Source organism: Hyperoodon ampullatus (assembly GCF_949752795.1).
Source record: "Hyperoodon ampullatus genome assembly, chromosome: 3".
Taxonomy (NCBI): domain Eukaryota; kingdom Metazoa; phylum Chordata; class Mammalia; order Artiodactyla; family Ziphiidae; genus Hyperoodon; species Hyperoodon ampullatus.
Window position 1 is genome coordinate 33,126,822 of NC_136916.1, and position 16,663 is coordinate 33,143,484.

The 16,663-nt window shown below is 50.2% G+C and overlaps 1 protein-coding gene across 1 annotated transcript in view; it reads left to right on the top strand.

Annotated features, from left to right (window-relative positions):
* Window positions 1-1,751: 1,751 nt before the first annotated feature.
* FAH (fumarylacetoacetate hydrolase) overlaps window positions 1,752-16,663 on the top strand; it is a gene marked incomplete at its 5' end in the record, with an annotated part of 35,612 nt that continues 20,700 nt past the window's right edge. The window contains 7 exons of the mRNA XM_079699671.1: window positions 1,752-1,832; window positions 6,262-6,372; window positions 7,533-7,654; window positions 8,143-8,192; window positions 8,793-8,883; window positions 16,236-16,333; window positions 16,424-16,476. Of these exons, the coding sequence (XP_079555797.1) occupies window positions 1,752-1,832; window positions 6,262-6,372; window positions 7,533-7,654; window positions 8,143-8,192; window positions 8,793-8,883; window positions 16,236-16,333; window positions 16,424-16,476 (606 nt within the window). The remainder of the gene's footprint in view (window positions 1,833-6,261; window positions 6,373-7,532; window positions 7,655-8,142; window positions 8,193-8,792; window positions 8,884-16,235; window positions 16,334-16,423; window positions 16,477-16,663) is intronic.

Below are 16,663 nucleotides of genomic sequence, written 5' to 3' on the forward strand. Positions count from 1 at the left end.
TCAGTGTTGCAAATACTGGTTTGTGTATTGATGAGTATTGTGCAGCCTATACTTTAATTTTAGCCCACTTAAAGAAATAATTTTGTTAGGTTTCTAAGAAATTGCATTTCTGGGGCTTCCCTGGTGGCGCAGTGGTTCAGAGTCCACCTGCTGATGCAGGGGACACGGGTTCGTGCCCCGGTCTGGGAAGATGCCACATGCCGCGGAGCGGCTGGGCCCGTGAGCCATGGCCGCTGAGCCTGGGTGTCTGGAGCCTGTGCTCCACAACGGGAGAGGCCACAACAGTGAGAGGCCCGCGTACCGCAAAAAAAAAAAAAAATTGCATTTCTATTATAAATGTATTTTCAGTCAGTGATGACCACTTTATCTTTATAGCTGCGTTCTCTCCTTTTTCTGATTGTCTTCTTCAAAAAGAAAAGCAAAACCCAGACACAAAGAAATGGCTAACTTTCTGGTTGGATGTCCCTGGGGGTAAAAAAGTAGTTAATTGATAACTAACTCTGTGCCAGGCATTATTTGACCATCACAGAAATCCTGGAGTAGGTATTGTCATTATGTCTGTTTTACAGATGAGGAAACGGATGATTGGAGAGTTTAACTTGCCTAAAGCTACACACTTTTGGTGCTGTCAGAGGTGGATCTCAAATCTTCATCCTTTTCGCTGTTAGTCACCAGCATTGCAAAGAGGATTAAGGTGTAAATTTGTTCTTCTTCTCTCCCTCCCTTCCTTCATTTTTTTCTCCCTCACTCCCTTTCCCTCTCTTTCTTTTCTCTCTGTATTTTTTTTCTCAGTCTCCCCTTTCAATCTTTACACACAAACAGTTTCTGTATGCCAGGCACAAATGCTCCACAATTAATTCAATTCTCCTATCAACTCTGTGAAGCAGGAACCATGATCATCAACGTCATACAGAGAAGAAAGCTGAGGCAGAAAGGGGTTAAGTAACTTGTCCAAGGTCAAACATCTTGTCAGTGTCACTTTAGCACGAGAATATGAAATAAACAGGTGAGTTATATTTTCTAGAATATTAATCTCATTAATGTAAGCCTTCCAAACAGGCACGACTGTTCCTTTCCCCGATAAAGTGGAAATGCTATAGCTGACAGATTAGCATGGTTTATGAAGGCAGAAAGGACGAGACTGGAAGCATTGTACCAGCCCAGGAGGCAGCGTCTGGCGTCAAAGGGTCGGCTGTGTCCCAGAAACCCAACAAGACTTCTGTTGAGCAGAAGAGCGGGCCACGCAGCCAGGGGAAAACGAGGCTGAAGTCACCAGGGGCAGAGCCTTAAACACCAAGCTGGGGATTGCTCTGGGTAGGACCAGGGCCCCTGGGCCTGGCAGCTGGACCGAGGTCTCCCGGGAGGTGGACTCCGGGACGAGGACCTTCAAAGAGGAGGCGGGGCTGCTTGCGAAGGGTCAAAACTGTAGTGGGAGAGCCCGGAAGGACTGTGCGGGGGTGGAGCTTGCGAAGCTGGAGTGACAGGGAGAGGAGGGATTGTGCAGGGGTGGAGTTTGCGGAGGAACAGGCCTCGCGGAGGGGCGGTCTCTTGGTGGGCGGGGGCTCCAGGAGGGGCGGAGCCCTCGGAGGGGGCGGGCCGGGTCCTACCGTGTCACAGCGTCCACTCTGGAGGGACGGGCCTGAAGAGGCGGAGCCCGCAGGAGGCGTGACCCTGCCTGACCACCTCTGCGAATCCAGTCCTGCTGGCCGCGCGCAGCCCGCAGCCCGCCACCCTGCTCCGTGCCCACCAGCATGTCTTTCGTCCCAGTGGCCGAGGATTCCGACTTCCCCATCCACAACCTGCCCTACGGCGTCTTCTCCACCAAAGGCAACGTGAGCTGCAGCGCTCGGCTTCCGGGCGCGGGGAGGGAGGGCTTCCCCTCCGCCCGGGACCCCCACGCCACCTTCCTGCTCCGCCCCGGGCCTCAGCCCAGCCCTGCCACCTCCGCCAGCACCCGACGGAGCAGGACGTCGGGCCCGTCGTTTCCCTGCTGGACGCCTCTCGCGAAGACCCCCGGTGTCATTTGGGGCCTAACGAGCGGTGCCTCGCATTCTCCTCCCTGGGGAGTGCGATGGGAGGTGGGGTGGAGGCAAGGGCCTTTTTTCTTTGGAGGGGCCGATCATGGAGAGTACTTGTGGGTTCAGATCCCTCCTGGTAACTTTCTAGATGTGCAAGGTATTGAAATTCTCAGCCTCGGTTTCTGCAGGTTTGTGTGAGAATTAAACGCAAAATGAAACGATACATATGAGTCTCCCTTTCAGGTAGGCAGAGCAAGTTCTCTTATTACAGAGGAGTTGAAGCACAGTCATACTGCCTACTCCGAAGTCATTTGGCTTTGTTGTCTTCCCCCAAGGCACCACGTTGTGACCGGTTGTTTTCTCCCAGGTTAGCCTCTAACCCTAGAACTCGGGAAATATTAACGGACCCGGTATTTTCAGTAGCTCGGAGGGATGAGCGCCTTTGCTGATCAGAAGAAGCCCTTTTGGGCAGAGAAATGAAATTTCACTTAGTAAGTGTAGTCTGATTGGCAGAAAGAAATCTTTGAAAACTGGGGGTTTATCAACAAATATATAAGAAGGTCCTTGGGTGGGGAAAGCAGATTCCCCTGGATTTATTCATGGTATTTTGGGCTTAGCTTTCTGCTCCCAACTTTAAAGGTAAACTCCTGATTCATAGAAGCGCAGAATCTGCTTGCACCCAAGTGTTCGGGAACCGTTTGCTAAATGGAGTTCCTGGCAGTTAGCCCCTTCCTGGAAACTGGGTTTCCTGACCCCATGGCAAAAAATGCCTAGGTCTAGAAGATTCAACATGTGGTTTCACAACTGCCAGTTGTTGCAAGGATGCAAAAAGGTAACACTCAGTCCCCTGGAGGGCCGCAAATACAAATAAGAGGCATGTTAAACCTTAACCTGTGTTAGCCAAGTGCATTCTGCTGGCGAGCCCTCCCCTGCACTCCTCTTGACACTTTGTCCTCAGCTGTGTGTCCTCAACCTTCACTCTACAAATCCATTAGGCAGAAGCCTTTGGTGTGTGTGGGGGGGGGGTGCTCTGACTTGCTCTCCCAGAAGACTCTGGAATGAATGCCCCTTAGCGTATGGCTAGTGGCTTTCAGACTCCATGCCCCAGCAGTTCCACATTAGAATGTGCAAGGACAGCCACTAGGGAGGTTCACTGCCCTCTGACAAGAGCGCTGGGGGTTGGTAGTGGGCCCCCTGGGCATTGCAGAAGGCTGAGGGCCTTCAAGTGGAACAGGCTGTGTCTGAAGCTATGGCTGCAGGCACTAGGCATTCCAAAGGTGGTGGCTGCCTCTCCGGGCTGACCTAGTCGCCGGGGCACAGCCTCTCTCTCCTCCATGCCAGTGGCCAGCCGTGCATAATTTGGGTGGAACAATAGTGAATTAATCCGGCTTTCATTTTAGTCATTCTTTTATTCAGTGAATGCTTATGAACCCCAACTCTGGGCCAGATTCTGGGCTGGGAGTTGGGGATCAAAGGCACACGGGACACCCTCCCTCCATCTTGGGTTGCTCATGGACTAGTAGAGCAGACCCTGGCTCTCTCTGTGAGGACAGGGACCGTGGCTTCTGAGAAACAGACGCTGCAGTAATCTGGAGCTGACGGCCAAGGTGCCCAGGTCCCCGTGGTTCCGGCCCTGCCTATGCCTCCAGACCCTCTGCTCTCTCCAGCCAGACTGGCTGCCTTTCAGTTTCTGAAACATTTTTTAAAAAATATTTATTTATTTACTTTGCGCTGGGTCTTAGATGCAGCACTGGGGATCTTTTAGTTGCAGCAAACTCTTAGTTGCAGCATGTGGAATCTAGTTCCTCAACCAGGGATCGAACCCAGGTCCCCTGCATTGGGGGCGCAGAGTCTTAACTGCTGGACCACCACGGAAGTCCCAGTTTCTGGAACTTTCTAAGAGCAGTTTCCTGCCTCAGGACCTTCGCACGTATTGTTCTTTCTATCTGGAATACTCTTTTTTCCTACTCTATGTATGCCTGATTTCTTCTCACTCTTCTGGGCCCAGCTTAAATGTCACCTCCTCAGAGCTGTCCCCTAAGCACCCTCACTGAACGAGCTCACCACTGAACTCCAGCCACAGTTATCATCTGTCACCTCACCGTGTGCTTCCTTTTGCTTCTGGAGGGTGGGAACCATGTCTCTCCTCTATCGTCAGTGCTTCTGCAGCCTTAGTATACTGCTGGGATGAAGTGGATGCTCCATAAATTTTTTTATCTGGGTGAATGTCTGCCCTGTGTCTGGTCTGGTGATAAGAGATTTACAGATGTTAATTAATTGAATTCTTACTACAAACTTGCTGTTGTGCTACTGTCCCCATTTTACAGATGAGGAAACTGAGGCTCAGAGAGGCTAAGAGTCCTGCTCCAGGTCTCACAGCCAGTAAGAGGCAGATTTGGGGTTGCACCCCACAGCTGTGAGCTCCCAAACCCCATCCTTTTCCTTCTGTCAAGCTGGGAGGTGGGTAAAGCTTTCCTTTGGACAACATTCTATCGGATATGACCAAATGTTATAAAGCGGAGGCAATGCACACGCATTCTCTTAAAGTTAAACATAGGATATCTCTTACTAATTTGTCTCCCTCAGGTTATACATGGGAACCTGAGGCCCTCAGAGGACCAAGGACTTGTCCAAAATGATAAGATGGTGAATGACAGAGTAGGCAGGACCCCAGGGATCGGAAGTCTAACTGAAGAAAATAACTCCCAATAGTTAAAGTAGAGGGACTCACCCTCTCAGGTCCTCACGTCTAGGTCTAGAAGATTCAACATATGGTTTCACAATTGCCAGGGTTTGGAACACAAGGGCAGCTTCTCGCCATTGCTTGCAGCCGAGACAGGCAGCCACACTTTTGATTAGGTCTCTGATGTTGCTCAGTGGCCTTGGCTCCTTCCTGCAGCTTGGTGTGAGGGCCAGGGTCAGAGAAGTGGCCCAGGGGTCTGCCTGCATATCCCTTAAGTGGGTAGCCGCTGGGGTCCAGGTGGCCCAGCTCATTGCCCAGGGAGATGAGGCCCAGGGAGCTGGGAATGAGGACCAGCCTCTCCAGGCAGCTTCCTTATGGGCAGGGTCTGCCCGGGGCCTCAGGGCCAGGTGAGGGTGTGGCTCCGGTCTACCCCTGTGCACGGAGGGATAGCCATCTTCTCTCAGCCCCCTGAAATGAGCAGCCATCGGAGATAAGGCCAGACAGTAGCCCCACCTCTAAACTCCCTGGAACTGAAATAGCAAAGCTGGTGGTTCAGGAGAGCTAGAAGCTCAGCTCAGGACAGAGCTTTAGGAGGTCCGAGTCTGCAGACATGCTCTCAAGTTCCTTGTTTTTTTTTTTTTTTGTGGTATGTGGGCCTCTCACTGTTGTGGCCTCTCCCGTTGCGGAGCACAGGCTCCGGACGCACAGGCCCAGCGGCCATGGCTCACGGGCCCAGCTGCTCCGCGGCATGTGGGATCTTCCCAGACCGGGGCACGAACCCGTTTCCCCTGCATCGGCAGGCGGACTCTCAACCACTGCGCCACCAGGGAAGCCCTCAAGTTCCTTGTTGATGAGCACATTTCAGGGCCATGTGGACAAAGGTCAGGCTTTGCCAAATATTTGCGACATTGTCACACTCAGGGCTAAAGCTGGGATTTGATGGTGCAGAAAGGAACTTTTCCTGCATGCTCTGAGCAGTCTGGCTTCATGCTCCCTGGTGACCCGAGCTCTGCTCTGTTTGAGCCATAACAGAGCTCATTAGTCCAAGCCCCTGACCCTCAGCACTGTGCCTGGGACATGCTCTGCTGTGCAGAGGAATTGCCCCCAAGGGAAGGCCTAGATTAAACCTGAGAAATAATCCAGTTGCCTGGTGAGGTGGTGAGCTCTTCATCACCAGAGGCTTTTAAGCAACACCTGAGAAACTTTGCTGGGGACTTTGCCTGGATAAGGGGCTTGGACTAGGCCTCTTTCAACTTACCCACTCCAAGAGGTGTTTGATTTATTTTCCATTCAGGAAACACAGATTCTTTTCCCTTCTTGTCCTAGAGGCAGACATGGCACCAGGTTCTTCCCGGACAGAGATCACAGGGTCAATTTCTGCCCTTTGAGAGGCAAAGGGAGCTGGGGTATGGTGCTAAGGATCCAGTTCCTCAGTCCCTCTCCATAGAGGGCCATGTAAAGACAAGAGCCATGGGCTCGTAAATAGACAGACTTGCTGTGTAAGTGAGCCAAGCCTGGCTGAGGCTTTGCCCAGTGCTGACCATGCCCCCTTCCTCCCAGCCAAGACCAAGAATCGGCGTGGCGATTGGTGACCAGATCCTAGACCTCAGTGTCATTAAGCACCTCTTCACTGGGCCTGTCCTCTCCCAACACCAGGATGTCTTTGATCAGGTAGGACATTGTGACATGGCTTGTCCTGGATCTCAGTGGCCTTTGTTGCAAATGCCACTAAGAAAATGCCCTTTGCCTTCCGTTTCTGATAGAGGTAGTGCCTTGAGGGCTCAGAGATTTTACTCAGGTAAGGTTGGGGGGTGGCTGTGAGACAGACAGGCTGGCAGGAGGCAGCCTTGGGACAGCGCAGGGTGGGTTCCTGGGTGAGAAGAGTGTCAGTCCCTCCGCAGTCCTAGGCCCTCCCCAGTTGTCTCTGAGATGATGTTCTCCAATAACTGGTTCATTTCCTCATCTTAAGCTGGTTGAGTCTCTGCTTGTTCCAGGCCGGTGCTGGGCCCTCCGAGGGAGGGAGCCATGAGCCCTGCCCTCCAGGTTTGATTCCAGCCTGGGAAGAATGGACAGCTTGCCCCAAGTGCCCTCTGTGTTGCCCCCACTTTAGGAGTCAGCCTGAAGGATACGTACATGAGTGATGGACGTGAATTTACTTCCATGTAGACGGTCCAGTGCTTTGGTGTGCATCCTCCCTCCCGTTCCATGGAAAGAAGATGATATGTATTGAGTACCTCCTATGTGTCAGGAGTTTTACACACGTCTTTTGTTCAATTCTCACAACGACCCTCTGGCGTAGGAATGGAATCCTCATTAGATGGATGAGGGTCTAATCTGAAACGGGACACAATTCTCCCAGGTCACATGGCTACAAGGATTGGAGCCGGGGTTGGAACTCTGGCCTTGAGAATCCACAAGTGCTTTTCCTGCTACACTTCACTGGCTCAGAAACCTCTTCTTAACTTATGTGAGGGGGATTGGTGTAGACTTCAGTACCCCTGCAGACCGGAGGTCCCCCCTGGAGGAACACAGCCATCTTCACTGCAGGCGGGGCCAAGCTTAACCAGGCAGCTGTCCCAGATAGGAGCTCCCAGGCTTTGCCAATTGCAAGTCCATGAGGGGATGAAGCCCCATCAGGAAAGATGACACATCTCCCCAGCTCGATGAACAGATGACAGAACTAAGAACCGAAGTCCTGAGAGTTTGAATGAACTGGGATAAGTGACAGGGGACCCAGAAAGCTGGCCAGGCTCGCTCCTGTCAGTAGGAGGGGTAGCACAAGGGGCTTTCCCATGTGTGATCTTCTTTCTTCCTCCGCATCTTGGTCCTAGCCAACTCTCAACAGCTTCATGGGCCTGGGTCAGGCTGCCTGGAAGGAGGCAAGAGGATTGTTGCAGAACCTGCTGTCCGCCAGCCAAGCCAGGCTCAGAGATGACACGGAGCTTCGGAAGCGGTGAGGGGCCTGTGGACCATGGTGGGTGGGGAGGAGGGAACCTGGCTTGTCGGATGAGGACGGTGTGGTCGTCGGGGACATTCTGAGTCATGGGTTGGCTGCCTTGGCCTCATCCAGCCCCGACCTGGGCTGCATTTTGGTGAGAGGGCTCTGGGCCAACTGGGATTACGTCTCTGCCTGGACTGGGGTGTCCAGGCCATGCCTGGCCCACTGGCCCACTCCCTTGTTCACTCAGCCATTCCTCTTCAGCATCATTTGTGTCCTTGTCTGGTTTCAAAACAAGGGGTAATTTAGCCCATTGCCTAGAGTGGAACATAGAAGCAAGGGCGAGGCAACTTGTCTTTAGTGGGTGGATGCCCATCCTGGGGTGGCCCCAGGCCAGTCTGGAAGTGCTCACTGGAGATTGTGAGCAGGACTTGGACCATGATCTAGGCTGAGCCTGTGAATGACCAGAGCTTGACCTGGAAGCCCCTTGTTCTGTGTTTCAGTGCATTCACCTCCCAGGCTTCCGCCACAATGCATCTTCCGGCCACCATAGGTGAGTCCAGTCTCTTTACCAGGATGCACACGGAGCAGCTGGCTGCTCGGGCAGGCAAAGGCCTGGCGAGCAGAGCCCGTGGGTGGGAGGGGTGTCTGCCACTCTTTTGCAAATTCCATTGTCTGTTTCAGGAAGTCTTGGCTCCTTGTTTCTTTTTCGTTTCTCAATTGGGAGTTCTCAAAACGAATTTTTAATTTTTTTATTGTTTTTATTTTTTATTTTTTTTGCGGTACGCGGGCCTCTCACTGTTGTGGCCTCTCCTGTTGCGGAGCACAGGCTCCGGACGCGCAGGCTCAGCGGCCATGGCTCACAGGCCCAGCCGCTCCGCGGCATGTGGGATCTTCCCGGACCGGGGCAGGAACCCGTGTCCCCTGCATCGGCAGGCTGACTCTCAACCACTGCGCCACCAGGGAAGCCCAAAACGAATCTTTAGTGAGGCGAATTTGTGTCGCATGTCGGGCTTGCATGTCGGGCGTGCTCTCCCTGCCCCTTCCGCTCACCCCTCCTTGTTCTCCTGCTCCGACCCCCGCTCGGAACGGGCCCCTCTCTGACCTGCGGAATCCAGGTCACTGACAGCATCTCCCGACCTTTCCCCCGCAGGCGACTACACGGACTTCTATTCCTCTCGGCACCACGCCACCAACGTCGGAGTCATGTTTAGGGGCACGGAGAACCCGTTGATGCCCAATTGGTATGTTCTGGACCAGTGTGTGGCTAAGTTCCAAGTCTGTCTTTACGTGCCCGGCAGCGTGTTGTCCCAGGAGCTGCCAAGTCCTCTCAGGTTAAGGAAACCCGGGAGGAAAGCTAACAATGACCATGATGTCACCACTTCTGGAAACAGTGGCCTCAGACTCTGGTCCTCCTCTCCCCTCAGCCCTGGACCCGCTGTGGGATCATGGGGACTTCCCTTAAGCCCTTTGATCTAGAGAACACGGGTTGGAATTAGATCCTGACTCACTAACATCCTTCCAGATCCTTTTGTTTGTAAGCTGTGAATTATGGTTCTATTGACAAGTCTTCCATGCCAGCATTCTCCATACTTAGACTCTTCTGATGGATGAGAATCCTCAAGTGTGCCCAGTGCTGCGTTTTCTCAAAGTGTGGTCAGCTCGAAATGGGGGCTGCATGTATTTATTTGATCCTCATTGGGGTTCTTTGGGGTCGCCAAGGCTATGACTGACAACCCCATTTCACAGGAAGGGAAACAGACTTAAAGAAGGAGCAACTTGCCTGAGGACAAACAGGGCTAAAGGCTGTCTCCTAACTCCCAGGTCAAAGCCATTGCCGGAGCCTAGAATGCAGAGCCAAGATCCTTGCCCTTTGCTGTGTGTTGTCCTCTAGATGTGACGGTTATTCAGAGCACAGTGGCAGGCACACGCCCCAGGCCGAGTGCCCTGGGCCACACACAGTCACTGGGGTGGACAGAGACTTTCCCCTCTTTTAGTGGGTGTTTCAGATAAGCTGTGCCAGAAGGGGCTGCGTCTGTCAGAACCAAGAGGAAGAAGGGGGAAGAGAGTGGGTTACGACCCAGAGAAGTTAAGCAACCAGGCCAAGGTTGCAGAACAAGGCCAGGGTGCATCTAGGACTGCAGGAGGCCAATGAGTCAAGATTCTGGCTCTATGCATGGTCCAGGCCAAGTGGGGGAGCCTCAGCCCATTTCCTTCTGCAGGATAACAGCAAACAGGCTTTCTCAATGTTTGATGCAAAGCGGTCGGCGGCTGTGCCTTTTTTACTTTATGCATATATCCTTTATTATAAAGGTAATATATGCTTGCTGTGATTAACCGAAACAGAAAATACATAAAATACATAAAGTAAAACACTAGAAATTTAAAATGTGCGTACCATTGGACCCACAGTCTTACTTTCATGCATCTATCCTACAGAAATGATGTTTGTATTCAAGGGCAAAGATGTTTACCAGCAATCTTTCTAAGGACCCAAAGCTGGAAGCAATCTGAATGGTTATTGGTGGAGGACTAGTTGAAAAATCATGGTCTGTTCACAATATGAAATGTTTTGTAGCTGTTGAAAGAAAGATTTAGGATCAAAAGTCATGTGCATGATATATATATATATATTTTTTTTAAATAGATTTATTTTATTTATTTATTTATTTTTGGCTGCGTTGGGTCTTTGTTGCTGTGCGTGGGCTTTTCTCTGGTTGTGGCGAGAGGGGGCTACTCTTCGTTGCAGTGCGCAGGCTTCTCACTGCGGCGGCTTCTCTTGTTGCAGAGCACGGGCTCTAGGTGCGCAGGCTTCAGTAGTTGTGGCATGCGGGCTCAGTAGTTGTGGCTCGCGGGCTCTAGAGCACAGGCTCAGTAGTTGTGGCTCGCAGGCTCAGTAGTTGTGGTTTGCGGGCTCTAGAGCACAGGCTCAGTAGTTGTAGCTCATGGGCTTAGTTGCTCTGCTGCATGTGGGATCTTCCCGGACCAGGGCTGAAACCCGTGTCCCCTGCATTGGCAGGTGGATTCTTAACCACTGCGCCACCAGGGAAGCCCCACTTGCATGATATATGAAGTGAAGGTATTGTGTAAAGTGAGTTCTCATTTTTATAAAAAGACAAAGAAAAATATATGTGCATTAATACTGTATTAGTTTCTTGTGGTGGCTATAACCAATTACCACAAACTTGGTAGCTTAAAGCAACACAGGTATATTCTCTCACAGTTCTGGAAGTCAGAAGTTTGAAATCAGCCTCACCAGGCCAAAGTTAAGGTGTCGGCAGGGCTGGTTCCTCTGGGAGGCTCTAGGGGAAGAATCCATTTCCTTGTGTTTTTCAGCTTCCAGAGGCTGCCCATGTTCCTTGGCTTGGGACCCCTGCCTCAATAACTCCAGCCTCTTGGTTCTGTTACCCCCAGGGTTCTTGGCCTTCCCCAAGCAATAGAAATTGACTAGAGGCCAGACAAGTAATTCAGGCAAGGCTTTATTGGGGCCCCTGCTGCAGTGGGGGGAGCAAGAACAAACAACAGGCTCCCTTGCTTGCTCGCTCCCCGAGGGGGGCAAGCTTGTTCCTTATATGGGGTGAGGGTAGGGGTATGTCCAGGGGTCAGGCCAGGGGGGTGGCTTAGGTGTTTTGCCCACCCCTTAGGTGGTGTTGTGTGCAGGGGGCATGCGAAATACCCTGCTTTTGCTCCCAACACCCTGTTTTTGCCCCAGGCTCTTCAGAAGTGGCAGTTGGGTTTTTTTTGGTCTCTTTGTATCTTTTGGGTCCAGCATTTGCCCCAACTGCACATGCACACAGTTATTTTTAGTGCCATACAGTTTCTTTGTATTTTGTTGCTCATGGGGAGGTGCAAGCACTGCGGCACTGCAGCAAAGGGTCCCAGGTCCCAGCCTGTCTCAGTTCCATCTGCAATTGTCCTAATTCCTTCTTTGACCTTCTTGCCTCCCCTTTATAAGGACCCTTATGATTACGTTTAGGGACCACCTGGATGATTCAGAATAATCTCTACCATCTCAAGATCATTGACTTAATCACATCTGCAAGTCTCCTTTGCTATAGAAAGTAACATCTACAGGTTCCAGGGAGTAGGATCTGAATATCTTTTTTGTTTTTTGGGCCGTGCCTCATGACTCGTGGGATCTCAGTTCCCCGACCAGGGATCAAACCCACTCCCCCCTGCATTGGAAGCATGGAGTCTTAACCACTGGACCATGAGGGAAGTCCCAGGACCTTGGTATCTTTTGAGAGGCTATTATTGAGCCTCACACACACACGTGCACACTCATACATGTACACACACATATACCTACACACATACCTACACATATACACACACTCGTACATACACATACACACACACACACGCACACATTTGCATAGACTGCAATGAGCGTAGAGAAAGGTTCAGAATAATAGATTCCAGACCAACTTTACTTCCTTCAGGGGAGTGGCTGGATGGGGAGAGCTGACTAACTTCTGTGCTGTTTGAATCATTACATGTAATGTAATTGCACGCAGTTGTATTTTATAACTTAAGCCAATAAGGGAAGCAAAGGGGGAGACGAGGGAAACCCCCAGCCCACTCCCCAGAGGAGGCCATTACTCTGAATGGTGGCTGGCCCATCGCCTTCACCTCTCCAGGTTATGGGTGCGCACACACACACACATGCACACGCACGGCCACATACACGTTTCATTTCTTTAGTTAACAAAACGAGACCATGCTGACTGACATTTGCGTTTTTCACTTTACTATGTCATTGACATTGCTCCGTGTAAATAAACTTAAATCTACCTCAGTCTTTACGAAAATAGATTTTTTTTGATTAGGTAATATAAGGCAAATGCATGGTAAATTGCCGTTTATCTAACAAGATGCGAAAAACACTAGACAGTGGTAAAAGTGTATAGAAATACCAAGGGAGAGTAAATTCCAGGTGGTGGCCCCCTCTGGGGTGGGGTCAGGAGTGAGGGAAGCAGAGGGAAGGGACCGGGAGGGCTACGAAGGGGGTGTTATTATTATTTTTTGGTGTTTTTGGCCACGCGGCACATGGGATCTTAGTTCCCAGACCAGGGATCTAACCCATGCCCCCTGCAGTGGAAGCGCGGAGTCTTAACCACTGAACCGCCAGGGAGGTCCTTATGAAGGGGGCGTTTTTAATTGGCTTAGAAAGCCTGTTGGTGCTGTGTGGTTATTTGTCTTATTATATGTTTTTGTCATCATAAATATTGTCATCATAAATTTTGTCATCATAAATATCATAAATATTGCAAAATACATTTTCAAACATTTAAAAAACTAAAAGCTACAAAAAATCATCAATGCATGTACATAGTCCGGAATTCCAAAGGAATTTATGGATAAACAGTGGGAACAAAGCAAGGTTCTCCCACCCTGTCCTTCATCCTCCTTCCTTTCTCTGAAGGCAAAACTGTTATCAGCTGCTTAGAGATTCTTTCACAGATATTCTTCTACACAGTCAGTGCTCTCTTATTAATTGGAAAGACTGTTTTGTGCTGAATAGAAATTAACCCTTTGTTGTAATGCGGTGCAACTCTTTTCTCCCAATGTGTCATCTTTTTACTTTATTTGCTGTCTTTCTTGATGCAGAAATTTTACCTTTCTATAAAGTCAAACATGTCAATCATTTCCTTCGTGGCATTTACTTTTATGTCGTGCTCAGGCTTTCTCCACCCCAGGAATTTGAAGATTTGGGAGGTATTTTTTCCTAGTACTTCTTAGAGCCTTACTCTGCATAAATTCTGATCTATAATCCACTGGGGATTTCCTTTGGTGTGTGATGTGAGGTGTGGGTCTGTATTCGTTTCCTGGGCTGCCGTAACAAACTGCCATACGCTGGGTGGCTTAAAACCACAGAAATGTATTATCTCGCAGTTCTGAAGGCCGCAGGTCTGGAATCTAGGTTTTGGCAGGGCCTCACTCCCTCTGGAGGCTCCAGGGGACAAGCCATCTCCCTGCTAGTCCAGCTCTGGTGGTTGCAGGCCATCCTTCCTGGGCAGCATCACTGCAGACTCCACCTCTGTCTACACAGGGCCTTTGCCTCTTCTGTGTTTCCTCTTGTGTCTCTTATAAGGACACTTGTCACTGGATCTAGGGCCCACCTGGCTAATCCAGGATGACCTCATCTCAAGATCCTTAACTTAAACGCTTTTTCCAAATAAGGTCGAGTTCGCATTTTCTAGGGGTCAGGACGTACACATACTTCCAGGGAACCATATTCTACCCATTACAGGATCTAATTTATGTTGTTATGCAGAAACGTTTTTCACCTTTTATGTATTATGTTCTTTGTTTTAACCAGCTTGTTCAATTGGTCTGTTCCTAGCAGTACAGTACCATACCGTAAATCACCTTATGATGGTGCTTTGATACCTGGGAGTTCTTTCCTTTTTCATTTCCTCTCCCATATTTCTGTCTTATAAACAGAGCTCTTGACAGTGTTCCTGTGCTCTGGGTGGCTCTCCCGCTCCAAGCTTTATGATCTAGTCCTGGGGTCCCGTTGTAGTAGGTAGGGAGGGGGCTACAGGGGAAGCAGCGGAACTTTGTGGTCGGAGAGACCCGGGTTTGAATTCCAATGTCAGCACTTCACACAGGGTCACCTCGGCCAAGCCTTGGACGCTCCTGAGCCTGAGTTGCTCAGCACTGTCCCATTACGCCTACCGTGCAGGGCTCTTGTGAGGAGGGCATGAAAAGGGAAACAACAGGAAAGCACCCCATGTGATGCTGCGTATTCTAAGTACAGAGTACGTACACAGTAACCATTTCAGTTATTCTGCGTGTATTTGCATCAGCACCATATTGATGCTGGAGACAAGGATGGGAGGAAATCATACTTTTTCCCACTGCTTAAGTACCTTTTGCTTTTTTAAAAAATGTAAATTGCACATAACATAAAATTTACCATCTTAAGCATTTTTAAGTGCACAGTTCAGTGGCATTAGTACATTGATATTGTTGTGCAGCCATCACCACCGTCCATCTCCACAAGTTTTTCATCTTTTCAAACTGAATCTCTGGACCCATTAAAGAATAACTCCCCGTTTCCACCCGCTGCCCTGCCAGCCCCTGGCCACCACCATTCTACTTTCTGTCTCTATGATTTTTTTTTTTTTGTGGTACGCGGGGCTCTCATTTCTGTGGCCTCTCCTGTTGCGGAGCACAGGCTCCGGACTCGCAGGCCCAGAGGCCATGGCTCACGGGCCCAGCCGCTCTGCGGCATGTGGGATCTTCCCGGACCGGGGCATGAATCCGTGTCCCCTGTATCAGCAGGTGGGCTCTCAACCACTGCGCCACCAGGGAAGCCCTGTCTCTATGAGTTTGACTCCTCTAAGGACCTCATGTAAGTGGAATCAGGCAGTATTTGTCCTTTGGTGTCTGGCTCATTTCACTAGCACAGTGTCCTCAAGCTTCACCCGTGGTGTAGCCTGTGTCATTATTTCCATTCTTTTTAATGCTGAGCAATATTCCATTTTATGTATAGACCTCATTCTTGCTTATCTATTTATCTATTGCTGGACACTTGGGAGTACCTTTCGATATTTGAACCATGTATATATGTTGACTCCCTTTCTTTTTTTTTTTTAACTTTTTATTTTATATTGGAGTATAGCCAACTAACAATGTTGTGATAGGGACTTCCCTAGTGGCGCAGTGGTTAAGAATCCGCCTGCCAATGCAGGGGACATGGGTTCGATCCCTGTTCCGGGAAGATCCCACATGCCGCGGAACAACTAAGCCTGTGTGCCACCACTACTGAGCCTGCGCTCTAGAGCCCGTGAGCCACAACTACTGAGCCTGTGTGCCACAACTACTGAAGCCTACGCGTCTAGAGCCTATGCTCCACACCAAGAGAATCCACTGCAATGAGAAGCTCGTGCACCGCTACGAAGAATAGCCCCTGCTCGCCGCAACTAGAGAAAGCCCGCACGCAGCAACAAAGACCGAATGCAGCCAATAAATAAATGAATTTAAAAAAAACAAAAAAAACCTAATATTGTGATAGTTTCAGGTGTGCAGCAAAGCAACTCAGCCATACATATACATGTATCCATTCTCCCCCAGACTCCCCTCCCATCCAGGCTGCCACTTAACATTGAGCAGAGTTCCCTGTGCTATAGAGTAGGTCCTTGTTGGTTATCCATTTTAAAGCTCTCTTTTTCTCATCCACTTTTTTTTTAATATTTATGTATTTATTTGGTTGCACTGGGTCTTAGTTGCTGCAGGTGGGCTCCTTAGTTGCGGCACATGGGCTCCTTGGTTGAGGCACGTGGGCTCCTTGGTTGCAGCACGTGGACTCCTTAGTTGTGGCACGTAACTCTTAGTTGCAGCATGCATGTGGGATCTACGTCCCTGACCAGGGATCAAACCTGGGCCCCCTGCATTGGGAGTGCGGAGTCTTAACCACTGCTTCACTAGGGAAGCCCCTGGTTATCCATTTTAAATATGGCAGTGTATACATGTTGATCCCAAACTCCCTGACTATTCCTTCTCCCTTTCATTTTTAATTTGAAAACATTTTGAAATTTACTTTGCACATATAACAGTGTTGATGCTTTCTCTCTCCTTCCTTCCTCAGGCTGCACTTACCAGTGGGCTACCACGGCCGCGCTTCCTCCGTCGTGGTGTCTGGCACCCCAATCCGCAGGCCCATGGGACAGATGAGACCCGATGACTGTAAGTACCCTGCCGCGCTCCGCTCTGTGTCCCCACACCCTGAGTTCCATGCCTGGCACTCACTAGCCTCTCCTCCTGGTATGATTCCAGCTAAGCCTCCTGTGTATGGTGCCTGCAAACTCTTGGACTTCGAGTTGGAAATGGTAAGCCATGTCTTGGTGTTTTATTGGTGTAGGGTCTGTATATACACTAGGGCAGGAGAGCTCCCTGGGATGGCCGCCCTGGACGACAGGCTGCTCCCCCATCTCAGCCACATTAATGGCAGTCCTGGGTCCCCACTTGGCCATCCTCATTATTCACTGATTCCGTATTTGAAAATTCACCTACTCA